At 38.2% G+C, this 27,366-nt stretch overlaps 1 protein-coding gene across 1 annotated transcript in view; it reads left to right on the top strand.

Annotated features, from left to right (window-relative positions):
• Positions 1-27,366, top strand: part of Xpo7 (exportin 7) — an 82,991-nt gene that overhangs the window by 42,326 nt on the left and 13,299 nt on the right. The window contains exons 2-19 of the mRNA XM_026397476.2: positions 2,403-2,549; positions 4,869-4,962; positions 5,476-5,642; positions 6,757-6,849; positions 9,415-9,519; positions 11,818-11,983; positions 12,743-12,816; positions 14,361-14,480; positions 15,164-15,310; positions 16,554-16,726; positions 18,521-18,714; positions 19,162-19,267; positions 21,906-22,041; positions 22,553-22,626; positions 23,754-23,834; positions 24,543-24,606; positions 24,998-25,106; positions 26,005-26,111. Of these exons, the coding sequence (XP_026253261.1) occupies positions 2,403-2,549; positions 4,869-4,962; positions 5,476-5,642; positions 6,757-6,849; positions 9,415-9,519; positions 11,818-11,983; positions 12,743-12,816; positions 14,361-14,480; positions 15,164-15,310; positions 16,554-16,726; positions 18,521-18,714; positions 19,162-19,267; positions 21,906-22,041; positions 22,553-22,626; positions 23,754-23,834; positions 24,543-24,606; positions 24,998-25,106; positions 26,005-26,111 (2,157 nt within the window). The remainder of the gene's footprint in view (positions 1-2,402; positions 2,550-4,868; positions 4,963-5,475; positions 5,643-6,756; positions 6,850-9,414; positions 9,520-11,817; positions 11,984-12,742; positions 12,817-14,360; positions 14,481-15,163; positions 15,311-16,553; positions 16,727-18,520; positions 18,715-19,161; positions 19,268-21,905; positions 22,042-22,552; positions 22,627-23,753; positions 23,835-24,542; positions 24,607-24,997; positions 25,107-26,004; positions 26,112-27,366) is intronic.

The raw sequence follows: 27,366 nt of genomic DNA, 5'->3' as shown, positions 1-27,366 counted from the left end.
AGTTCTTCAAACTGTTTGTATAAATGGTCAAATTACTTTTAAATTACTTTTGTTTTTTTAACAGTCTTGTTTCCTGAGCTGAGAACTCATTACCAGACTTACCCCCAAGTATGTTTTGTCTGCTAAATTAGCAAATCAAAACAAAACAACAAAAACTCCACCACAACTTGCATGTAGGTTTCTAGCAGTAAGGAAATACGTGTGACAGATGCTTAGCCATTGTTGTGTGAGCAAGTTTCTTGCAATAAACATAAACAAGAATTGCGGTCTGATTGATGAGACCTTGAGGAGAGTCATTACACCCTAAACAGCAGGTCTGTCTAGGGATTGTCTGTTGGAGGTTGGAAACCTCCTAGGATAACTGTGGGGTTGCTATTGCTCCCTAATACCAGATTTTGTAGCCAGCTTTCATATTTTAGTTGGGGGAGGGTCCTTCTGATGTCTTCTATATTACCGATGTTTTAAATGTATTCCTTTTAAGTGAAACATTTTATAGGAGGAAGTAAAAACCAGACTTCGATGTTGAAGCAAAACCTTGTGAAGGAGACTTAATCCCTTGTTTAGGAATGTGGGGATTTATAATTAAACTCATTTAATTTTTAGTAAGGTCTCGAGCCAGTACTGGCAAGCATAAAAGTTTCTTTAACACATATTTTATGGCATATATAAAATTAGCCTTGCTGAGCATAGTGGTGCACACCTATAATCCCAGCAGCTCAGGAGGCTGAGACAGGAGGATCTTGAGTTCAAAGCTAGCCTCAGCAACATGAGGCGCTAAGCAACTCAGTAAGACCCTGTCTCTAATAAAATACAAAATAGGACTGGGGATATGGCTTAGTGGCCAAGTGCCCCTGGGTTCAATCCCTGGTACATCCCACCTCACCCCCACCAAAAAATTAGCCTTATCTTCCATTTCTTGTGTTTGTGAGCCATGTGGAAAAAAAAAACAGGTACTGTTTATAGACCTTCATTACTTGGTATCTGACTTTACAATTGCAGTTTTCTCTGCACTTTTGAATTGAAGAGAGTAAGTGGGGCCCCTAATCAAAGACCCAAAATATTTTGAATGAAGGGTAGTTTTGTTGTTTTGAGGTTAGAAGATGTTGTTTTATTCTTTTGGTGGCTCTCTGAAGTGACACTGAAGATCTTAGAATGTCAGTATTTATCTTTCTTGTTTCCTTTAGGTTAAGGTTAGAAATTTGTTATATCGGGTTAAATAAAATAGCAATTCTGCCTTAAAGGCTTTCTTGCTTAGTGGAAAAGCTGTGATTTATAAAGCCACAGTGTAACAGAAAAAGGTGATAGTGAAAAGCCTTGGGCAAACTGGCTGTGTAGTATATTTTAAGCAATTTATATAGATTAACTTTAATTATTATCTTTTTGTTGTTCTTATTAGAATGGCCATTTTTAATAGTAGGATCCTCCGAACTGCTTAAACCAAATCTTGCTTGCTAGTGTTGAAAATAGATTCGGATTTCTTCTTAAAGTCCAAACCATTCCTTTAAAGGCTAACAGATGTTTACTGTCCTTCCATCAGTGAAAGGTGATAGTTAAGTGTGGTCTTAACTAGTTCCTTTCCTCTTTGCCTTGAACATCATGTTCAGTGCAAGTAGATTTGCTTGCATCCACTTGGGCTTTTGACCAAAACATACACCCATACCCTGCCTACCTCTCTGGAACTGGTTCAAGATTTGGAGAGAAGGGTTTATTTGGGGGTGTTTCCCTTGTCTTATCTCTGGGTGAGCAGATGCTAGGGTTGAATTTATTTTGGCCCTTTCGTTTTAAATTTGGAAGTGAAGCAAGAGTTTAAAGTACAACAGAAGAGACTGCCGAACTTTAGACATGAGGGATCCGGGGAGGAAGGTGCGTACCTGCATGCTGAAATATTCTTCTAGAGTTTCTCTCTGGAGTGATGGTCCTTATGCAGATAGATAACTGTAAGCTAATAACTACCACTCAAGAGGAAAATATTTAAAACTATGTAAAGATCTATGTAGCACTCAAATTGTATGTTTATGTGCTTAATTTTGGCAGCAATGCCTCTTGTATTCATACTTGTAAAATTGATGGTAGAATCAATGTATTTTGAATTTTATTTGAAAGCCTTTTGGAAAACTTAGGAAGATGAGTATTTGCAAGGAAAAATGTATCATTTGTTATTGATCTTCAAGGGAATGACTGAAAAAAGTATATAGATACCTTAAGCATTCTGTCATTTTGTCTTCTAAAGCCTCAAATAAAGAGAGCTACAAATGGTTATCAGATAAAGGTTACCCAGCTTCTCAGAGATGAAAAGCAATTCTCTTCTCATTGGTTGTTAAAATTTATCTTTATCCAGTAATTTCAAGCACAGTGTCTTGAGTAGATAGGAGACCGGACTGACTTCTTTCTTTTTTTTCCAGAGCCTGGCCCAACTAGAGAATCTGTGCAAACAACTGTATGAAACAACAGATACAACCACTCGACTGCAGGCAGAGAAAGCCTTGGTTGAATTCACCAACAGCCCTGACTGCCTGAGCAAGTGCCAGCTGCTCCTCGAGAGAGGAAGTGTACGTAAGATTTGACAAATCCTAGAGGATAACAGAGGCTTAGGGAAAATATTCTGGTTCTAAGCTTAGGAATTCATCAGGATAGCCTCTGTTCCTTGATCTTCTACGTGTCCCAGCCCTCTCCATTTTTTTTATATTTATTTATTTTTAGTTGGACACAATTCTTTTACTTCACTCATTTATTTCTATGTGGTGCTGAGGATTGAACCCAGGGTCTCAAACATGTGAGGCGAGCATTCTACCGCTGAGCCACAACCCCAGCCCCTCCCCATTTTATTTTTGAAAAGCATCATATTTGCCAGATTTCTATATGACCTCAACAAGAAAATTTCTTGAAATGTATATTAGAGTCCTATCCCTGTTCATCTTAAAGAAGACAGGGCTATATATAAATGACCTCTCCTACCTAAAGTCCTTATCACTGTATAAGACCCTCAATCTTTTGTGTTTTTCCTCCTTCATATCATAGCTTCTGCTTATTACCTTTTACAAGTCCAGGAAATAAAGACCTTGACAATAAAAATTACAGGAAGTTTAGCTTTCAACATTAGAACCTCTTCTAGCTTAAAAATGGCATGGTAGTAATCAAAATAATACTTCTAATGAGACATAATTTGATAAAATTACTAGTTTTTGCAAGAAGGAGGTCTTAGTAAGATCCCATCAGGGTACCGTGAAAGGGCATGGAGAGTCAGAATCACAAGTAGTTATTAGCAAGTAACGCTAGCTTGCTTGCTTTCTCTGTGTGCATGTGTGCACATGGCATGCACATGTTGGGGATTGCACCCAGCACTTCACACAGGCTAGGCAAGTGCTCTACCACTGAGCTACATCCCCAGCCTTTTGAGATAGGAATCTGAATTACCCAGGCTGGCCTCGAACTTATGACCCTCCTGCCTCAACTTCCCAAGTAGCTTGGATGACAAGCATGCAGCACTGTGCCCTGCTAGCACTAGTCTTCTCAGCACAAATGGTGACATAGTCAAGTACAATTCTCCTGATTGTCCTAATGTCCAAAGAAGTTTAGGCATGCTTAGCTACATTATCTTGTTTTACAAATGAAAGGGAAGAAACCAAGAAGTGCAAAAAGTAGCTAAAATTATTATCATTGTAGTAAAAGATTTTAAAATTAGAAATGATAATCCAGTATTATATCCTGATAGGAGGGTATCACTTTTTAAAAAAGTTTATCCCTAAAAATTGGTTTATAAAAATTACTTTCCATCTGGAAGGATATGTAAAATAATGAAAGCAGTTAATCTGTTGAGAGGGCAGAATTCTAGATAACTTTATTTTTCAGTTTTTATTACTATTGTCATAGTGTTGTTTATGCAATAGGTAGTACAAATTTTAGTTCAAATTATCCTTTAGTAGCTAAGGATTATAGAGAGTGAATAGTGGTCTATTCTATTCTAAGCTTTCTGAATCTAATATTTAAGTCATATATCCTTTGCATTTGCCTGTGGGAGATGCACAGCCAGCACTTCCAGTTGACTTCTGCTAAAGCTCCAGTGCAGTCTCTGACTGCTAACTCTGGAGCCTTGTTGACAGTTCACAGACTGGAAAGCAGAATTGGTACAATATGTGCTGTGATTATGGTAGACTCTTGCATTATTAGTGGTTTGACCTATCAGTCTAAATCGTGCTCTAAGTGACTTGAATAAATATCGCATGTCAAAATTGCTTTTATTAAAGATTTTTTATACCATGGTATATTACATAATTCTCACAGCTGTGAATAGCCTACTGTCTTTAGGACTTTTATTTTCATGAAAAATTATTCTTAGACTCAGGTGGCTCAGGCAGGAGGATGGCAAGTTAAAAACCATTCAGGGCAACCTAGTGAGACCCTTGAGACCCTGTCTCAAAACAAAACATGAAAAGGGTTGAGAGTGTAGAACAGTGTTACAGTGCTCCTGGGTTGGATTCCCAATATGATTGATTGACTAATGATTAATGAATGAATGAATGATTGATAGGTAGGTAGGTAGGTAGATAGACAGATAGATAGATAGATAGGGCTGTTGACGTAGCTCAGTGGTAGAGCATTTATGCAAGCCCTAGTTCAATCCCCAGTACTGCAAACAAACTATCATATATATTCCCCAGAGTTATAAATGATCAATAGGTTTGCTGGTGGAAAGAAATAATTTGGAGATTAACTGTGCAGCATAATGTGGTAGTTTCCTCTAATATTTTTCTTTTCCACTACCATACTACAGGAATATTTTGAGGTGAAACATCAGTATAAAATCTCTAACTAACCTTGTGACTGAATTACCAATACAATTTTAAGTCCTTCTTCCCCCTCTTTTACAGTCATCTTACTCCCAGTTACTGGCAGCTACATGCCTTACGAAGCTTGTGTCACGCACAAACAACCCTCTACCATTGGAACAACGAATAGATATTCGTGAGTATGGAATTTTATAAACGTAAAAATGTTGGGTTTTTTTTCCAGTTTTATAATAGATATGGGCTTGTTTGATAATGTACTAAAATTGCTAAGCATAAAGAATATCTAGAATCCAGGTTTTTCCCAGAATTTTGGGCCTATGAAAGTAAAGAGGATCTAATACAATTACTTCCAGATAAATCCCAAGTCAGATTTGTTGTCAGATTTCTTTCATTTAGTTTTTATTGTCACTTATAACTCAAAACACTTTTCTAGGGATTTTGAATTCTGTGTAAGACCATGTTATCTAGCCATATAGGAGTAGATTCGAGGCTGCTATGCTTCATATGAATTTGAAAGCCCACCAATAATATTAAATATGAGGTCCCAGCAGATTATTTCTCAGCATAAACAATTAAAGAGAGTAAAGGGTGAACAGTCTGGCATTATTATTTCTTGACCTATGTTTGCTTGAAGACAAACCCCCTTCTCTGGCAGAGCTGTCTATTAAGTGGATGTTTCTTCTCACAGGGAATTATGTGCTCAACTACCTTGCCACACGACCAAAGTTGGCTACTTTTGTGACGCAAGCACTTATTCAGTTATATGCCAGGATCACAAAACTGGGCTGGTTTGACTGTCAGAAGGATGACTATGTCTTCAGAAATGCAATCACAGATGTCACAAGGTTTTTACAGGTATAGCATATGTATTTGATATAATAGGAATGGGAAAAGCAACAGAAACCTCTAACTTATGTTAATCTACTTAAAAAATTACACAAAATGGGGGTTTTGGCATATTCTCTTCTACGTCTTTTTTGTCCTTATTGTCTGCATTGTCAGCACAAACAAACCTTGCCTCATCTTTTCAAAAATGCCTACATAATATTCCCAGTGAAATGCCATAGTTTATTTAATTAGTCTGTTTCCTTTTTTTGGCTGTTAAATATGTTAAGTCTATTCCAGTATATATATTTTGTACTTGAGTAAGTATATTTGAAAGGCAAATTTTTTGCCTTGGAATTAATTCAGCTGAAGGGATAGTTAATATTTTCAAATAACCCTCAAAATGTTATATCTCATTTATACTTCATCAACATTTTCTAAAGAGTATCTACTTCATATACCTCAGCCTGAGCGGGGCAGAGTGGTGTACTCATAACCCCAATGGCTCAGGAGGCTAAGGCAGGAGGATCGCAAGTTCAAAGCAAGCTTCAGCAAAAGCAAGGCATGAAGCAACTCAGTAAGACCCTGTCTCTAAATAAAATACAAAGTAGGGCTGGGATGTGGCTCAGTGGTCTAGTGCATCTGAGTTCAATCCCAGTACCCATCCGCCAAGAAAATACCTCAGCCTAGGAAGCTAAACATTTTTTTTTCTTTTAAATAGGCAAAGCAATTCGTATCTCATTGTTTGTTAAGAATGAAACATGACACATTTTTATTTGTTAATTTAATATTTGTATGTACTTTTCTGTGAACTCCCTATTTTACGTTTTTTTCCTCAGGGTCTTTGTCTTTTGTCATTTACCTTTCAAAAGTTTTTTGCATTTTATCTTATAATAACGTATATGCTACAGTGCTTATAGGAACTTTTTAAAACCAAAGTTTTAAATCTTGCTGAGGTCAGATTTAGCAGTCTTGTCCAATGAAAGTTAGCTTTTATTTAGGTTGAAACTAATTCTTGCTGCCTTGTCTAGCCAGTTTTATTAGTGACCAAAGAATCTGTCATCCAGTAGCATGAGTGTATCCCAAATGCTAAAATCAAGCACACATGCCAACTCTTTCTGCCTTAACATATTTTTTTAACCAGGACAGTGTCGAATACTGCATTATTGGCGTCACAATTTTATCTCAGCTAACCAATGAAATTAACCAAGTAAGTGCTACAGCCTTCCTCATTGAAGTAAGTGACATATTTTTTCTTAGTCTTGGTGTTTTCTGCTATGTGTGGGATGATCTTTTTGGCCGTTGTGTGCTTTTGCGGTAAGTGATTAATGCCCTTTTGAAACAATCTTGTTCCATTGGGCTTTCCTCTGTAAGTGCAACCTAACCTCATTCTTTTTGTCCTGGTCCCCTTCTGTCTCCAGAATATTCCACCCTCCCATCTCAGCTTTTCTCATTGGTATTAATGTTCATTCTAAAGATGAGAATAATGGTCCTAAGTTAAAACCAGGAACCTTAAAAATAGAACCAGCATCATTTGTGTGCCCCTTTTTCCTATTTACATTAATGCATTATAGCCATTTATACATTACTTATTTCCCTGTGCTACTCCTAAAGATTTTTTCCTAGAATCTTTAGAATGTATGAACCATTCTGCTAATACCAGTTAATTTTTTTCTTGCAATTCTGGGGGTCAAATCTAGGGCCTCTCACGTACAGGCAAGCACTCTACCACTGAGCTGCAACCCCAGCCTGCGTGGGATTTAATTTTTTAAATAGTCATTGATGTCACATAGTACTACAGAGGAAACACCAGTGGCTTTTGTTTTTGTTTGTGTTTTTGCTCTGGCTTTTTTTTTTTCCAGTTATTTATTTTCATATTCAGCTAAAATTTTATAATTATTGAACAGGCCAATATTAATATTATAATATCTCACCTTTAAGTTGTCAATGTATTAATTACATTAGCACTATTGTTGCTATTGCTCATAATTATGCAGACATTTTTATTAACCCCAAGAAATTTTAACTGTGAGTCAATACTCTTTTAATGCACTAGCTTATAGCCTGTTAAAATATGAAATCCATGTGTTTTCTGTCACAGTAATTATCAGTAATTATCAAAATAATAGCTTATACTTTTAAGTGGTTATGATGTACCAGTTCCTTTTCTTAGCATTTTATATTATATTAACTAATTTTAATCTCATAGCAGTCCTGCATGATAGGTATTGTAGTTATCCCATTTTCTGGATAAGAAAACTGGGGCACTTTAAGGTTAAATAATTTGCCTACAGTTAAATAGTAAGCAAGAGCATCTGAATTAGAACCCAGATAGTCTTGTTCCAGAGCTTGTGCTCTTAACTGACTGTTTAACCACTATTTCCTTTCTAGTAGGAGAGCATTCATTAACCAGAGATTGTGGCCTTAATATTCTCCTCTTTGTAGTTTGTTCCCATAAAATACATAAATAGTTGACATAAAATCTTGCAAGGCTTTACTTCTCTTTCTTAAGAAAGTGATGAAGCAGGGTGCAGTGGAGCGCACCTGTAATCCCATTGATCAGGTGACTGAGACAAGAGGATCATGAGTTCAAGGTCAGCCTCAGTAATTTTACGAGGCCCTAAGACCCAGTGAAACCCTGTCTCTGAATAAAATATAAATAAGGGATGTAGATGTGGCTCTGGTTTTAAGCTCAGTGGTTTGGTACCTTCGTTCAGTTCCCGGTACCAAAAAGAGAGAGAGGGAGAGAAAGTGATAAAAACATGTCTGCCATAGTTTAAGTGTACTCTGTATTATGATCAGTACAGCAGATTATATATGGTTCATGATATATATTGTAGCAGCTCCTTTGTTATCTAAGACTACATGCTAACACAGTGACACTGAAACTAGAATTGGAATATTTTGAACCTTAAATAATATTCATTTTCCATAATTTTTTGGCTGTCAGATTCAATTCAGAAAGTATATTTCTGTCACAATTCCTGTTTGCACTTAGAAATAAAGTCAAGGAAAACTTTGTTGTCTGTCAGACATTTTGCTGATTTGATCAGCAAACAGATTTACATTTTTAATAAGTGAATCAACTAAAGATACCCTGGATAACCTTGAAGTTCTTGCATTCTATTTGTTGAGTGTCTACTATGTGTTCAAAATAGAAGGCATGTTAAAGAAGTAAAAGATTTAGTCCTAGTCAGTGTGATGGCACAAGCCTATAGTATAGATTTAATCTTTAATTACAAAAATATGTATAACTTAGCTGAAAAGTCACAAACAGAAATAAGTAAAAGACCAATACACCACTCATTGTCATTTATTTTAAGTCATGACTGTTAAAGACTATTTTGGAAATTCAGCAGAAACTTCAGCCCTGAGTGGTTTGTTTACCAAAATTCAAGGCTTGCTATTCTGTTTTTGAGACTAAGCCACAATATGACATGACAGTAATTATTAACAATGTCTGCCAACAGTTTGTTAAGTTTTACCTCTCCAAGTGCAGAGGAAAATAAAAATTTGCAGTAAAAATATTTATCCCTTCTTTTGTTTTTCCTCTGTAAGCTATGAGAAATGAGATCCTAGCTAGCTGTCCTAGCAGGACACTGAAACTAGAATTGGAATATTTTCCATATTTTCTCACTAGGTGATTTAACTATAATTTAAGCTTTAAAAATGTGGTTTGTATTTATGTTGCTTTTATTGGAAATCCTCTGTTTTAAAGTCTCCATGAAAAATTCTTTCATTTTTGCTTTTTTTTTTTCTTTTAATTCTAAAACTGGCATTGGTCTATTCTGTTTCTACACAGGCAGACACCACCCATCCTTTAACCAAGCACAGAAAAATAGCTTCCTCTTTCCGAGATTCATCACTATTTGATATCTTCACACTTTCCTGCAATTTATTAAAACAGGTACAGTCATGGGTTGGGTCATGCTTCCTACTTTTCTTTTGAAAGGATGAGAATATGTGGGAATTTGTTAGGGAACAGCTCCAAACTGAGGGCATTAGAGTTTTGCATTGCTTTAATCATTCCTCTCTCATATACTGTACATCTAGAGATATACAAAAAGCCAGCCAGATTAACCAATGAAATTAAAGAAAAAGACTGTGATTTTCCTACTTCAAAACTATTCCCTTAGGTAAACAGCAGTAAGTGAACACTTATCCCATTCTCCTATCTTAAAGGTATCAAGAATTTACCACAAAGTTAGAGATTTTGCTGTTTGTTTTTTTATAACCACATAAAATCTCTGTTCAGAGTGAAAGCATGTTAGTTTTATGGTGTTTGGATTCTTGGTACTTTGAAAGTAGGTTCAGATGCATTGTTACCACACAAAACTAGGCTGACGCTTCTGTCCCCTGCTGAGTTAGAAACAGCAAATAAACAAGCAACATCTGTAAGGAAAAGTAGATTTTGAATTTTTAACATCCATTTAGATTTAATAACCTGAAGGGATATACAGTATCACATAAGGAAATTACCTGTTTAATGTAGAGAGTTGGTTTTCAATTCATTTATTGATAGAGTTGAAGAAAGAAATGTTAACCTACACATTTGTAACAATGTTTGGGTTCTTGGTCCCTGTGAGAAATTAAATGGGGTTAGCTACTAGCTTTTGTTCATTTTTGGTTTGGGGGAGGGGGTGTTTGTTTGTTTGTTTGTTTTGTTTTGTTTTTTTCCTCATTTTTCAATATTTCCCAGTTTAATTTTTAAAGGCAAATTTGGATTCTTTCTGTTGACACTGTTAATGATACTTATCTTTTACTCAGTTACTTAGTGTTACCTCTGAATTCCCGAATATTCCTGAGGTTTGGCAAGTTGCCAAACACCCTGAATGGGGGAAAGCTTTGGAGAAAACTCAGGGTTAAATCTTCCTCATTGATCCTATCAAAAACAAATGGCCAGCCAGTCACTGAGACACAGCTGGTGTAACCTTGGAGTCAATAAACATGCTCACTGTGGAGCTATAATCAGTTGTATGGTCTGCAGGTGAACAAATAAATATCATTGGTGATTTTGTTTTAATTCTGGTTAAAAAGATTTCTGGTGATCATGGTAAGGATGGTGCTGAAAAGAGGGAGGAAGGAAGGTGAGCAAGTTGTGAAATTTCCTCAGAACTCCATCCAGAGTTTTACCATAGCCATGTCTAGAAATTGTTAGCCTCTCACAGGCAAATTTCACAACCCATCTTGCTTCAAATTCCCTGTGGCCATTTTGTCTCAACATATGAAAAATACGTTTTTTAAAGGTTATTTGAGGGCAAGGATGTGGGGGGGGGAAGTACACTCATACACTGCTGGTGGGACTGCAAATTGGTGCAGCCAATATGGAAAGCAGTATGGAGATTCCTTGGACATTGGGAATGGAACCACCATTTGACCCAGCTATCCCTCTCCTTGGTCTGTACCCAAAGGACTTAAAAACAGCATACTACAGGGACACAGCCGCATCCATGTTTATAGCAGCACAATTCACAATAGCTCAACTGTGGAACCAACCTAGATGCCCTTTAGTGGATGAATGGATTTTAAAAAATGTGGTGCATATATACACAATGGAATATTACTCAGCAATAAAAGAGAATAAAATCATTGCATTTGCAGGTAAATGGGTGGAGTTAGAGAAGTTAATGCTAAGTGAAGTTAGCCAATCCCAAAAAAAAACAAATGCCAAATGTTTTCTTTGATATAAGGAGGCTGATTCGTAGTGGGATAGGGAGAGGGAGCATGGGAGGAATAGACAAACTCTAGGTAGGGCAGAAGAGTTAGAGGGGAAGGGAGGGGGCATGGGGTTAGAAAGTATGGTGGAAAGTGATGATCATTATTATCCAAAGTTCATGTATGAAGACAGGAATTAGTGTGAGTATACTTTGTATACAACCAGAGACATAAAAAATTGTGCTCTATATGTGGAATAAGAATTGTTGCTGTCATATATAAATTTTAAAAAAACGAAAGGGGGAAAAAGTTTATTTAAGTATCAACTTTGTTTTTATAATAAATGTTATTAGAAAAAAAGGAATAGAAGGGATTTTTATAGTAAGATTAACATGATAAAGTACAGCATCTTTTTGTGTGGAAAACCATCAGTTTGTTCTGCTGAAATACAGTCCGCCTTTTCTGGCTCAGCATTCTGCTGCTGAATCTGGGAGCAAGCTGGGAAGAGAGGAACAATTGTTTGGGGCTCATTGTGTGCCAATTTTTCCAGGCTTCAGGAAAGAATCTGAACTTGAATGATGAAAGTCAGCATGGCTTGCTCATGCAGCTGCTCAAACTCACCCATAACTGCCTGAACTTTGATTTCATCGGCACATCTACTGATGAGTCCTCAGATGACCTATGTACAGTACAGATCCCCACCAGCTGGAGATCAGGTAACAGAGAAATCGCACCACCTGTATCAGCCTGCCCCACAGCTCCTCAGCATGTTCATAGGATAATCCAAAGAACCCCAGTGATTGCTTGTTTACTTAAAGCTTAGAATTTTGATAATTTTGATGTCTATTTTTATAATACAAGGGAGAGGTTGTTGGAGGAATCTCATAGATCCCCCAGCATGGGAAAACTCTTAATAAATGAATAAGAGTGGGCATGTATCTTCTTGTATTAATCATTAAGGGACTTGTTATCTATTCAGAATAATACTGCCTTTAAAAATAGTATCAACCCAGCTACTCAGGAGGCTGCAGCAAAAGGATCGCAAGTTCAAGGCCAATCTGGGCAACTTAGTGACACCCTGTCTTAAAATAAAAAAGGTCTGAGAACATAGATCAGAGATAGAATGCTCCTAGCCAGTACCAAAAATATGTATATATCATACAAAGAACTTGAGCTTACATTTGTTGTTGTGTTCCTAAGGATAAAATTTTAAATTCTTGATGTGGTTAGAGGTGTTAGGATTGTCTAAAATTCCCTGAGAACCAAAGAATGAATGTTTCTTATAGTTGCTGCAATTGATATTTTAAGGGGAAAAGTGGAAAACAAAAAGGTCCTAATAGTTACCACTTGCTAAGGATATAGACATTTTGTAAGATAAGTATGCAGCGGGATGTGCTCTCTTAGTATCTTAGAACAGAATAATATGATAGCACTCTGTGGACAAAGTAAAAGTGATGTCATTTGTCTTTTTTCAGCATTCTTAGATTCTTCAACTCTGCAGCTGTTTTTCGACCTGTATCATTCCATCCCTCCTTCATTCTCACCTCTGGTGAGTCAGAACCACTATTTCCAACACAAACTGTTTTTCTAAAAAATAGCAATGAGTGTTCATTCATTTTGTTTTATAGGATAGAAATACTAGGGTTAGTTATCTAGCCTTATATGAGATTAAGCTTACAGCCTAAAGGTTCTGGCAATAACGATTTCATTGTTTTTAAATTATTCCTGTCTATTGGCCAGTTGCTGCAAACGGTCAAGTTCTTTTTGTTCATCTTGTGTCTGTGTTTGACTTTGTACTATACTTCACATCCATGTCACTGGCTAGAGCATGAGGATTCCTCTGATACTATCCGGCTGAACCATTAAGATTATGCTGAGAAGTTTTGACAATCCCCCAGGCAAATGTTACATAGTGATAAATGGAAACTGTAATGGAAAAACTAATTTGCATACTGTCCTAAATAACATTTGAAAGATATTAGGAATGCTGTATTTCCAATAGCAACGATTAATCTCAAAATCATTCAGATTCTAAAACCCTATTGGTCCAGTGTTTAGATTGTTGGTCTAAAATGCTGTTGTACATAAAATTTACATAATAAAATACAGTGAAGTACTGGATGTTCTGCATGGTGTCCACAGTGGACTAATTTCCTGGCCATTGTAATACTTTTCCAAATTAATATGGACCTTTGATTTAGAAGAAATGTGAATTCATTGCTGTGTGCATCATTCAGGTCACTGCAGGAGAAGGGAGCACAGCCATGAGTGCTAATTAATGAAAAGATTGTTTGCAAAGGTATGGGCAGAATTGAAGGGAATTCAGCAAATGGTTGTGGTGCATGATCACCCACAGGAGCGGGGGCCTCCAGGAACAGAGGAAGGAAACCCTGAAGAGAGCTGAAGTTGTAGCTAAGGGGAGGACTGAAAGCAATAACTGTGGTCATTCATAGAAAAATTATGCCAACCCAGCCCAGCCAGAGGGTGGGGAGAAGGGCTCCTCTTTTTTTCTGCCTTCTGACCTCCTGCCGGTACTTCCCAGTGGCTTAAGCCAACCAGAATCCAGAGGACAACGGAATGCTGCTATTGTTGAGAGGTCATATAGTCCCAGGGGACAGAGCAGGGTGGAGAAGGATACAAAATAGATTTGGGGGGAGCAAACAATGTAAATATATAGCACAGCACGGAAACTGTTTTCAGTGTAAAAGTTGTTTTTTCGGGGAATAGATCTGACTTGTTTATTTCATTATATATCACTACATAGCAAAGCCTGATTAGCCAAAAGTCTTTAAATTTTAAAACAAAAATAAATAAATAAAAGTAAGTCTAAAGTTTTATTTAAAATATAATTTGCTTGATATTTTCTAAGCAAGAATCATTAAAGAAGCCTATGGGATTGTCTAAGAATAGTGTCTAAGGGAGCTTTCCAAGCTGTTAATGTAACCAGGAGTGGTTGCTGTGATCAACTTAGGTCTGATACTCTTTCTTTTGTAAAGTTGTTCCAGATACCCTAAGGAATATTATAGATGGGAACAAGGTTTGGTAAAAATAGCCGTACCGTCCTAATCACTGTATGTGTTGTATCCTGCTCAGGTATTATCCTGCTTAGTACAGATCGCCTCTGTCAGGAGATCCCTGTTCAACAATGCTGAGAGGGCCAAGTTTCTCTCCCATCTTGTCGATGGTGTTAAACGAATACTGGAAAATCCACAGGTAAGATTTTTGAGAATTTATATATGTATACAATTAATGTATGACTAACTATAGGAGTCAGAAAGAAGTTCATCTAGATGCCACACTTAGAAATCTGAGAACCATTTCATCTTGATCTTTAAGAGTTCTGTGAGTCTACATTTTAATCAGATTCTGAGAGTATTTGCCCCAAAGAGGAGTCAGTATCCTCCAGCTTCAGAAATGTAGGAGTCTTGGGAAGAGATGACTTTGATACAAAATAATAAGGATGGAGTTAGTCATGTTCCCCCAAGAAATTTAGCCTCTAAAGTTTGGATTTAGTTTTTGTTCGCAGTTTTTTTATATATAAAGATACTTAGATAATTGTAAATAATAATGATATAAATGTATGAAACATTTGTATAATTTTGCCATTGTAGTAAATTACAGTATTGTGCTTAGTGATCAGTTTGACAGATGTAGAAATGAGAAATTTTATTAGGTTTTCTTTGGTGGGAAATACACAGGCCAGTCACATCAGAGGTGGTGTCCTTCTGCCATTAATCAGCTTTAGAACCATAGGCAAGGGTTATGGTCCCTCTTGGATTTCCTTTGCACACTCTGCTTATTGAAACTAATAATCCCATCTTATTGGTGGTTATTATGAACACATAAAGTGTGATTAATCACATTTTCCATTTTATCTTCCCCCGTGCTGTTGCCAGAGTTTATCAGACCCAAACAATTACCATGAGTTTTGCAGACTACTGGCTCGATTGAAGAGTAACTATCAACTGGGAGAACTGGTAAAAGTGGAAAACTACCCTGAGGTCATCCGATTGATAGCCAACTTCACAGTGACCAGCCTACAGGTTTGTCTTGGATTGCTTTTGTGTTTCTTCTTAAACATTGGAATCTCTTCTCTTGCTTATTGATTTTGATCTTTTAAGGATACCTCTTACCTTGGCAAAGGTTATAAGTTACCCTGCAAAGTAGTTCCTGTTGTAGCTTCGTCTTTTAAGTTTACAAAAGTGCAGGGAGGGGCTTGGGTTATGGCTCAGTGGTAGAGCGCTTGCTTGCCTGGCATGTGTGAGGCACTGGATTCAATTCTCAGCACCACATATAAGTAAGTAAATGAATAAATAAATGAATGAATGAATAAATAAATAAAGATTCCTAAACCAAAAAAAAAAGTTTTTTAAAAAAATAATAATTTTTTTTCAAAAAAAGTGCAGGAAGGGGGCTGTGGATGTAGCTCCATGGCAGAACACTAGATTCGCTTGCAAGGTTCTCGGTGTGATCCCCATCACAACCCCCCCCCCAAAAAAAAAAATGTAAGGGATATGATTAAAGAATCATGTGGAAATTACAAATATAGTATTCAGATTGAAAACAGAGGAAACTCCCTTTTAACCTCTCAACCTCTCTGAAAAAGACAAAATAGAACAGGGGGCTAGACCAAAGAATAAAAAGTTAGTAGCCTCTCTTTTTTGGTCTTTTAAAATAGATTTGTGGGTCTCGAACAATATTGCATCAGAATCACTTGGGAGCTTGATGAAGAATACTGGTGCTTGAGTCTCACACACCCCGCCCCCCATAGTTTTCAATTCCCTAGGTCCAAGATGGAGCCTTGACATCCCTATGTCTGACAAGTTCTCTAGGTGATTCTCATGCATACTAATAACTGAGAAACACAGAGGGCTTTCTTTGTGGGTTAAGTTTACATAGCCAGTATAGAACTGTCTTCTCATTAGATGCTTACCCTCTAAAAATACTAATAACTTTAAACTAGTTGCCACACATAGAACAAAGCCCATAAAATCTTATCCTCTTTTTAAAAACGTCTTTATCCTGGCTGGACATGGTGGCTTACACCTGTAATCCCAGCAGCTTGGGAGGATCATAAAACAAGGCCAGCCTGGGCAACTTAGATCTTGTCTCAAAATATAAAAATTAAAATGGTTGGGGATGTAGCTCAGTGGTAGAGTGCTCCTGGATTCAATCCCCAGTAATTTAAAAAAAAAAAAAAAAAAAGTCTTTCATTTGTGACAAGTGGTCTGGGACTATGTATACAGAAATGAAAAATATGCCTTCTGCTCCTTTGGTTGTCCTTAGCACTGGGAATTTGCCCCAAATAGTGTGCACTATCTCCTGAGCCTGTGGCAGCGGCTGGCAGCCTCTGTGCCATACGTCAAAGCCACAGAGCCCCACATGCTGGAAACATATACTCCTGAGGTCACAAAAGCCTACATCACTTCCCGGTTGGAATCTGTGCACATCATACTAAGGTAAGGAAATAACCCATTATACACACCCACTTGGCAAAGGGGGACTTGACATGAGTTCCATCAGTGCCAGTACTGTTTATAGTTATCCCTCCTTGTCAGTCTAGCAGCATAAAGTCTGAAAGAATAGTCTTTCTTTTAAACATCCTGTTTCTGTCCACCTTTTCACTGTCTATAGAAATGTCTTTGAATACAAAGCATACAAATGTATGTTTGTTCTTGCCACTGGTTTTCTTCAAATGTGAGAAATTTATAGAACATAGGTGATAAGAATCCTTAATATGTAAGTTATGGTGCTTAATGTTTACTCCTAAAGAAATAAGTCCAGTCATCAACTCTGACTTCAGAGCTTACTCAAAGACAAAAGAATTCAAGGCAGCTATCACTGATTGCAGTATATTAACACAGGGTTTCTGTCTACATTGACTATAAACTGGATCAGAAACCTGTAGTTAAAGAAATGTCAGGTTCTTTTAAAAATGACCCGTATTAAATGAAGTTGTCTTTGTTTTGGGACTCTGAATGTCTGATATGTCTTTTTTTTAAAGTCACATTCTTAATTTCCTCAAAATCAAGAGCATTTGAGTTAAAGTTTTAACTGCAATTTGAGTCATTTCAAAATCAGAATATTCATGAAGTTCACTGGAAAACATTGCTGTATGCAGCAGGTTTCCAGGAGACAGTGTTAAGGTAGAGAAGTGGGCCCAAGGAGTCAGGTAATAGCAGTGTGCTCTTGATCAACTTTCTTCATTGCATTATTATAAAACACAAATAATAATAGGCCTACCTTATAAGGTTCTTACAAGGATTAAATTAATATAACCTGGCCTGGTGTGTGGGACATTGCAAACACAGTCAGCTGTGATTGTGCTGCTGCTGCTGCCACCACCAAACATACTAAGGTGGAACAATAGCAGCACACCATAGAACAAGGTGTTAAAATCTAAGAGCCAGTAGATAAGGCAAGACCTCAAACAGATCCATTTTTCCTCAGGTGCAATTCTCTGAAATCCAAGAAGATGCAAAGCTAAATTTTCTCAACAGTTTGGTACCAAAAATCACTTGGTGGCAAAATGTGATATGAGTTATTAGACCATTTATAGACTTATATTTTTAAGCCTGTTTAACATGACTGTTCACAATATTCATACATTTGCTATGGGAATATTAAGTCTAATAAGCCACAGGGCCCATCAAGGGCTTTATAATACATGGGAAAAGCATCATATTGCCTTCCTCAAATCTGAAAATTTCTGAAATCCTAAACACATCTGACCACAATAGCCTCACATAAAAGACTGTGTACTTATAGTCCCAACGTTTATTGTAATTAGCAACAAGTGAAAGGCTAAACTAAAAGCGCTCAGAGAGGTGAGAAGATAAGGATGCCAGGTTCACGGCAGACAAATTATTAAGGGATAGGAATTCAGGTGGGAAGATTTACTGCTAACAAATATAGTATACCTAAGGGAAACATGCCAGAGCAAAAGGCCTCTGCCTTCTTTCTTTTAAAATATCCTTCCTTGGGGCTGGAGCTGGGGCTCAGTGGTAGAGCATGTGACTCAAATGTGTGAGGCACTGGGTTTGATCCTCAGCACCACATAAAAATAAGTAAATAAAGATACCGTGTTCATCTACAATTAAAAAAAAATTTAAATATCCTTCCTTAGGAAAAAGTAATGTTGTCCTCTATGATAGGAAATGATGGCTAATTTAAGGAGAAAGAGAACTGCTGCATTGCAGAATTCAATAGGCATATTTTAAGAGAGCATCCTTCCTTTTACCCCTTGGGAGTAGAGATGGCCTGGAAGATCCCCTGGAGGATACAGGTCTGGTCCAGCAGCAGTTGGACCAGCTGTCCACCATTGGGCGTTGTGAGTATGAGAAGACATGTGCGCTCCTCGTACAGTTGTTTGACCAGTCGGCCCAGTCCTACCAGGAGCTGCTGCAGAGCGCCAGCGCCAGCCCAATGGACATTGCAGTGCAAGAGGGTGAGTATATTGTACAGAAGGGTTCTAGACCCCTGAGGAGATGCTATCAGAACCCTTAACTGCATGCCACCCTCCTTTGCAACCCCACCCCCATTCTTCATCCTCAGGTTACTTCCATGTACACAGGAGAGTATTTGTGAATGAATGAATATCACAGGGGACAAGGGAAAAGTAACTAAAATCACACCTGCAGTGAGGGCTTTTAACTCTAAAGAATTGCTGCATTCTAAAAGTAATGACCTTGTCTACATGGAAACATTGATTATCTGGTGAATTTCCCCCTTGGCATCACTCTTACTAGAGCAAGGGAATAGCCATCATGTGCAAGGAAAGTAAGACGTTATGACTTCACCAGAGTTTCCTTAAGATTAAGGAAGCTCCTAATGAAGAGTGTCTTGGTGAAATTATCCCTGGAGGGGTCACTGATGAGGCTTCCTCCTGCCACAGGGAGGCTGACGTGGCTGGTGTACATCATCGGAGCTGTGATAGGTGGCCGGGTTTCTTTTGCCAGCACTGACGAGCAAGATGCTATGGATGGCGAGCTTGTGTGTCGGTAAGACCACTCCCCAGCCACTTTGGATGCCCTGTTGACGTTCATTTACAGACCAGTCTTAGGAAGCAGAACACCATGAAAACAGGCCTCCTGCAGCTCCAGCTTCCAGCCTTCATAAGTGCAGTGAGAGCTCTGCCTACAAACTTTTCAAAAAACATTTCAGCAATAATTCAGCAGGAAATGATGGGGACAGAATTAGGAAAATTAATGTGGGAGTAACCATTATTTCTGTTTAAGGATCATGTCTCAGCGTTAGTGGAATGTAGGCTGCTTTTGCCATGCCAACACAAGTTACAAGGGAAACTGGTTTCTCAAATGTCACCAATGGTAAAATTATAGAACTACAGACTTTTCAGATCTATCTCTCAGCCATATATCCATTCATCAAGTTATTTTGCCAGTGTGTTGGCACATACCTGTAATCTGGGCAACTCAGGAGGCTGAGGTAGGAGGATTGCAAGTTTGAGGCCAGCCTCAGCAACCCTGTCTCCAGAATAAAAGCTGGGGTGTAGCTTGGTGGAAAAGCACCCTTGGGTTCAATCTCCATTACCAAAAGAAAAAAAATTTTTTTTCAAGTTATTTTGTATCTGTGTAATCTTCATTTTATTAAAAACCTTTTAATGAACATTAGAACTTACTGAAAACTTTTCGAAGTCAAAGAAAAGAAAGATGGCACATAACTAGTGATTTCTGAAAGTTTACATAGCAGAAATAAAAGGCACAATTTTTTTAAGGCAGATGTTCTCCAACATGTTGATCTTAGACCTACCTTACCCTCTTAAAGAAAAAAAGGCATTGAGGTCTCCAGAAGAGCAGTTGGGGTTTAAAACAATATGTATATTAATTTATTGTAAAACACTAATGAGTCCATTAAATGCTAACATTGTTTATTTTTATGAAGAAAACTATTTTTCAAAAAAATTAATGAGAAGAGCAGTGTTGTTTACATGTTTGCAAATCTTTTTTTTTTTTAATCTTTTTAATATTACTTTTTAGTTTTCGGCAGACACAACATTTTTATTTTATTTTTATGTGGTACTGAAGATTGAACCCAGCGCCCTGCGCATGCCAGGCGAGCGCGTTACCACTTTAGCCACATCCCCAGCCCCAATTTGCAAATCTTTTTCATGTCTGCATGGTGGAATTCAGCTGGATTCTCATACCTACTTCTGCACTCAGTCTGTGTGTCTCACGTGGCCTGTAGCCTCTGGGAAGCCTGCTACACACTCATGAGATTATAAGCAAAAAGGACCGAAAATGTCTTTCTACTGTTGTGAACGACTTTGTGACCTTTCAGAGGTTACTACTGTAAAGAGTTCTAAACCTTCAGATGTTCTCTTTAGGGATGCACACACTTTAACCTGATGCCGTAGACTTTACTTGTCCCCGGACATCTCAATCTATAAATTCTTTTCCTTTTTAATAAATTTATGGATAGCCTAGTTAAACCTCGTTAGTCACATTGAGCTCTTGGGCAACTTTTATTTTTTATTTGCAGTGCTGTGGATTGAACCCAAGGCTGAGCTATACCCTCAATCTATAATTCTTATTCCTCTGAAATTCCCTTCTTGTCTCTTTCTATGCCCATTTGCCTTAGCTGCCTTAATCCTAACAAGAGTCTCCGTGGTATTGTCCATTGGCGTTCTTTGAAGAACTGAGCAAAGATGAAATGAGAATGATCAAGTGTGGTGGCACACACCTGTAATCCCAGCTCCTCATGTAACTGAGGCAGGAGGATGGCGAGGGTCAAAATAAAAAGTTTTAAAGGACTGAGATATAACAGAGCAGAGCATTCCCCTAGCATGTGCTAGACTCTGGGTTCAATCCCCAGTACCGCAAAAAAAAAAAAAAAAAAAAGAAGAAGAAGAAGAATGAAATTTAATGCCTTTCTGATTTTGCAGTCTACTCTGGTACTGTGTGTATCATGATATATAAATTTAGTTTAGATGGTGTCTTATATTTCTTAGCTCAAGTGTTGCAACACAATGACTGAGTCTAATTTACTTATGATATGTAACAAATAGTTTGCTGCCTGTTCTCACACGAAAATGTCAGATGACTCACTTAAAGTAACATCATGCCTATTCATTCAATATTCTTTCACTTGCATTGCATTATGCTTTTTTGGGAAGAGAGCATTGTAGGCAAAAGAGACAAAAACACGGGTGCACATCTGCTGTTTGTCCTTGTCCCTGGAAGTGCTATGAACATTATGTTTCACATATCTTTATCTCCTTCGTGTCTCTGAGAGAAAAGATTGAGAACCTTGGGCTAGTCCCTCATTTGTATAGATGAATGGAGCTCATAAAATTGTTCTATCCAATCTCAGAAATTTTAGGAAATACCATGACCCGTCATGCCAGTGTGTTCCATAGTTTTTAAGCTGATTCTCAGTTCTACCCCTATCCAAGATCTCAGTGACAAACATCTCACTACTCATTCCTTAGTTGTGGTTCCTGTGGGGCAAGAAATGGAGACTGTTTTTTCCCTCACCCAAGCTTACAACCTGCAGAGAATGCCTTTCAGATAGGCTAGATAAGGAGAAGAGGAGGTATGTTTGGCTGTTTCAGGGTAGGTTGGGGTGTGTAGGGTGATGAGGCTATCCTGCTGTTGAGAATCATTGCTCCTCTTCCTCTAGGGTGCTCCAGCTGATGAACCTAACAGATTCTCGCTTGGCTCAGGCGGGTAACGAGAAGCTGGAATTGGCCATGCTGAGCTTTTTTGAACAGTTTCGTAAGATCTACATTGGGGACCAGGTGCAGAAATCCTCAAAGGTAACAGACTTACAATTGGCTCCATTTAGTTCTCACTTCTCACACATGAAATTGCTGATTGAGAGAAACTGTTGAGATACAGTCTCCAGATTTTATGTAGTGGGAAACTACAAATGTTTTCTCTTAGTGTGTAGAATTCTGGAGACTTATTGAGGAATTGGGTCTATTCCTCCTGAATTCCATATGCTTAACAAATGGCTAGTCAAAACATCTGTTGTTCTTCCCCAAATTGGCAATTCTTAGTCTCTATACATGAATTAATGTTCAGAACAGCAAAAGGTTTTGGCAGAGTTTTTGTGATTTCAGGATTGAAGGGGACCAATAAGAGAGCTCAGCATCTATCCAGTATTTTGTAATACTTAGAAACTGGCTCATCCCTTCAACAGGGGTTCACAGGATTGTTTTCAATTTTCTTCCCACATCTTACTCCCTGAATATGTACAAAAACAGTCCAGGTATGTGATTGTTCTAATATTCTCTGGTTACTTTGTTTTCCTTTACATGACACCAGCTCTACCGCCGACTCTCAGAAGTTCTCGGCTTGAATGATGAGACCATGGTCCTAAGCGTCTTCATAGGAAAAATGTAAGTGTTTCAGCTTGCCCTCAGCAAGAGGCCCTTGCAGTCCTGTTGCAACTGTACAATGTGATCTGGGCATTGTGCTGCCAGTGCCTGGGTATTACAGCATTGATCGTTTGCGTCAGAAAATTGTGCCTTTGAGTGTGTGACAAGCTGTGCTTAGAGATATGGCCCGGCCCCAGAGCATTCCAGGCTTGTACAGAATCTTCTCTTTAGCCTCTGGGATCACAGGTGAAACCTTGTCATGGCATTAGCAAAATGGCTCTCCTTCCCCAGTGACTGGTGCTTGACCTCTCACCTGATCCCTGAGCTAACCAGGATGCCCAGAGCAGGCATCACTTTCTGATGCTGATTTCCATTAGTTATGCCCCCAGGGGAGAGCCCCACTTTCAGATGGGCTTACTCCTGTCAGGAAGCATCATACCCACTGAGGGTCTTAAATCTCCAAAATCTGGTGCTATTATTTGAATTGTCTTCAAAGTTGGCGCTCCTGATTGGCCCTTTTTTTGTTTTTTTTTTTTTTTTGTTTAAGTTATGCCCCTTTAGTTACATTTTCCCCTCTTTAGGAGCTCAATTTATCAAAGCGCACACTAGGAGCCAAATATATTACCCAGGGCTGTGTGCAAAGTGATGTTTTGCCTCCTTCCAACTATCCCAGCCCTAAACACTCATATCCATGAGCTGGTTAATAATTTAAGATGGAAAAAGCAAAGGGGGTCTAAAGGACTCTGCCAGCCAAGAATCCAGAAGCAAGGGCTACTAGAATTCTGCAGCTGACAGTGGATGGTGCAGGTGCAGAATTGCATACGTCTGCATGTTATCACTGCCGCAGAAATCTCTTACCCTTGCTGCAGAAATCAGCCCTGGAGTGCCCCAGAATTCCAAGGGCCTGGGTATGGGCCAGTGTAGCTTTGGAACCAAGTAGTGAAGATTATCTGAAGGATAATTTTTCTAGTCAACCAAATGTAAGTACGGAGATTTTATACCCATTTTTTTTTTGTGGTCGTGATGTCTGTGAATTGGTGATGCAGATGTGTGGTGACTTGATGGATGATATTCTTCTTCTCCCAGCCTTCAAGGAGACCAGGCAAATCAAGTGTCTCTTGCTTTTTTTTTTTGTTTTTGTCCTCCAGCATCACCAACTTGAAGTACTGGGGCCGTTGTGAACCAATCACCTCTAAGACACTACAGCTTCTCAATGACCTGTCCATTGGATATCCTTTTCTAAGCTGGCTTCTGTGCACAGCAAAAAGTATGACATGCTAGTCTTGGAAATTATGGCCTCCTGCTGTTGCTGCTTTCATTAACTATAGTATATACTTGGGTATCCTCCATTTTCCTGAAATTAAAGCAGTACCCACACAGAATCCAGAATAAAAGTTCCCAGCTGATTGGTGGAAGCATCCTGACGATGTTAACCTTTGCAACTATAAAGTTTGAATTGCTCTCAGTGAGCTTTTCACAACCATGGGTCTACAAGAACAGTAAATACTATAAAAGTATTTGAGCTATTTTTCTCCTCAGTTCTCCCAAAGGTTGTACACAGCTGGTGTCATTCTGAATAGGAGAGGAGCTTATTCTTGATACACTGTGGTTACCTTAGGCAAGAGTTTAGGGCTCAAGTTAAATTCTCTCTTGGAACCCCCCATCCAGAAAGCTGCTCTAGGATATTCATAATTCATACAAGAAACTGCTGGGTTTTATCAATTTCCTTACAGATAGGTGTTTAATATGACTGTTCTCTTATTGATCAGTTAAATACTGCTTAGAAGAGAACAATTTTTTTTCCACTTGGCAATGGTATACTCAAGTGGATTGGAAAAATAGATGTTTGGGTAAACCATACTTAATCCAAGGGTTTTTTTTTTTTCCATCTTAAAGATTCTTGGTTGGCTTCACACTTTCCTTGACTTTGTCTTTACGTACAGTAGTGTAAGGAAGTTAGTGAAGCTTAGTGCGGTACAGTTCATGCTGAACAATCACACGGTGAGTGATTCGAGCCCCTCTTCCATCCTCTCTCCATCGTCCACACACATGAAGGAGAGGTCAAGCTGAGGTCCTGGCTGCCACCACAGCACAGGCTGTTCCCACTCCCATCACACTGCCAGATTACAATTCCAAGCATCAGAGCTGCTTTTTGAGATCAGGGTGACCTGAGTTATATTGACATCACCTGCTACATTTATACCTGAAATAAGTTGTTAGCAGGTAACAACCACAATAATTTTAAAAAGAAAAGAAAAATACCCTTATATCCTTAAGGAATGACCATGGAGCCATTAGCCTAAAAGGGCTCAGTAATTCTCAAATTACTGGCTTGCATTCTGCCTCTAACCCATGTTTTCACCTTTTTAACGTGTTTTCTTTTTTTCAATAGAGCGAGCACTTTTCATTTTTGGGTATTAACAATCAGTCCAACCTGACTGACATGCGGTGTCGGACTACCTTCTACACAGCACTTGGGCGTCTCCTCATGGTGGATTTAGGTACTGCAATAAATCCTGAGGCTCATGAATTAATCTGGCACTGTTTAAATTTTTATTTGAGAACAGAAAACTGTATGTGGGGGAAATCTTCTCTGTTGTTTCAGTAATAGCAAAATCATCTGGAATAACAGTCAAATTTCACCAAGAACACATCATGCTGGCATAGTCCCTATAACTGGAAGAGAATACAGCATATTCCCAAAGTTTCTGATATGCTTATGGCTATAAAATTCTCATCTGTAAAATAAGAGAATTGTGCATCCTATTGGCCAGATACCTCCTCCCCCCCACCCCCAAGTTGAGGTGCAAACCCAATAGAGATGTTCAGCAAAGGGTTTACTTTACTGTTCAGGTTTCCAGCACATATGAACCAGGAGGGTTTGATCATCTCTGCAGCACTGATGGTGATAAAAGTAATTTGGGGTCAACTAATAACTGAAGCTCAGTGGTTATTCTAATTTTAAGCTATTTGAATTTAATCCTACTAAAATGACATTATGCAATCTAGGTTTATGAAAAATTACTAAGTAAGCATGAAGAAAGCTTCCCAAGTACCTCTTTCAGGTTTGAGTCTTGCCTAGTTCTCATACCAGCCATTGTCCTTTCTTAACTGTCTCTTAATTCTTACTGAAGGCTAAGTCACATCGTACCTAATACACATACCTGTATCTCTGATACTGAGACTCAACCTCAAAAACTTAGGCGATCCCTGCACTAGAAAGTTTGTTGTTTTCTAGTTTCCAAATTTGTTCTTAAATTACTGTGAACTCTATTAGGATGACGGGACCCTTGGAATTACTCTGGGGCCTACTATTCTTTCATCCCGGCTTATTTCTCAGGCACATGCAGCTTGGATTGTTTGGAATCAGGGTAACTCATGGGGTTGTTTCTCTTTCAGGAGAGGATGAAGATCAGTATGAGCAGTTCATGTTACCACTCACAGCAGCATTTGAGGCTGTGGCCCAGATGTTCAGCACTAACACTTTCAATGAGCAAGAGGCAAAGGTGAGTCCGACACCCACCAGCTAATCAGCTTCTGGTGGAACACGGTCCTTGAGAGAGCCCAGGCTAGCAAGCACTGCCAGAATAGTGCTCATCCTTATACTACCCACTAGTTAGCACTAGACTTAATCTTTTGGGATTGTGAAATTGAAGAATTAATAGAGATTTATTAAAGTCTAATATTTTGCATTAAAGTATATTTATTCTGAATCAACTCTTAAGGTTTTTTTAATGTGCATTTTCAGATATACTTCCTGACTTTTCGGTCACTGCTATATATTTAATTATGTCCCCTTTTCATTTTTGATACTGCTCATAGAAAGTTTTTTTTTGGAGGGGGGGGTACCAAGAATTGAACCACTTACCATTGAGCGACATTCCCAGCCCACCTCCCCCTTCCCCCCCCCCCCCATTTTGAGACAGGTTCTCACTAAGTTGTTTAGGGCCTTGCTAAATTGTTGGGGCTGGCTTTGAACTTGTGATCCTCCTGCCTCAGACCCCTGAATTGTTTGGGGATTACAGGGGTCCACTACCACTGCTTTTCTGGATCAGTCCTGACTGAGATTTTGCAGTCTTATTAGTCTTTGCAAAAAACAAAACATAGTTCTGTTTTACACATTCTACGTGGTTTATATTTTATTCATTTCTACTCTATTCCACTTTATTCCTTTCCACTCTCATCTTTGTTTTCATGTAATTTTCTTTAGAGTTACTCAGTTCTGACTTATTTGCAACCCTTCTTTCCTGGAATAATCAATATATAAAACTATCAGTGCCTCTTAGCATATTATTCCACATTTATTTCTAATTGTGGTAAAACTATATGAACTTTACCATCTTGACTATTTTATGTATATAGTTTAATAGTGTTAAGTCGTTCTACCTTGTTGTGAAACAAATCTTCAGAATACACAAGGGTTTTTAAAAATTTTTATATACATATGATGATAAGTTTTTTATAATTTCTCATTTCTGTTAAGATTCCTGCTTCGAATTTCTATGTGTACGGATCTTAAGTTACTTTTAGTTGTTAATATCTGGCTCTCAGAATTGTCATTCATTGATTATTGCTTTCCTCATCTTTTTACTTCACACACACCTGCTCTCCTGACCTAGAGGTAACTTACTGCTCAAATCATAAGATACCAGGATGTTAATATATGTAATGCTTTCTACTGCACTCCTAACAGCACCGTAGCTGAGTAGGAGAACCACCAGATAGGGTATTGCAAGGCTTTACCTGATTTTGTAAAGTTCT

The sequence above is a fragment of the Urocitellus parryii genome, chromosome 14 (assembly GCF_045843805.1).
Source record: "Urocitellus parryii isolate mUroPar1 chromosome 14, mUroPar1.hap1, whole genome shotgun sequence".
NCBI classification, from domain to species: Eukaryota; Metazoa; Chordata; class Mammalia; order Rodentia; family Sciuridae; genus Urocitellus; species Urocitellus parryii.
This window is presented reverse-complemented; position numbering and strand designations above follow the sequence as displayed.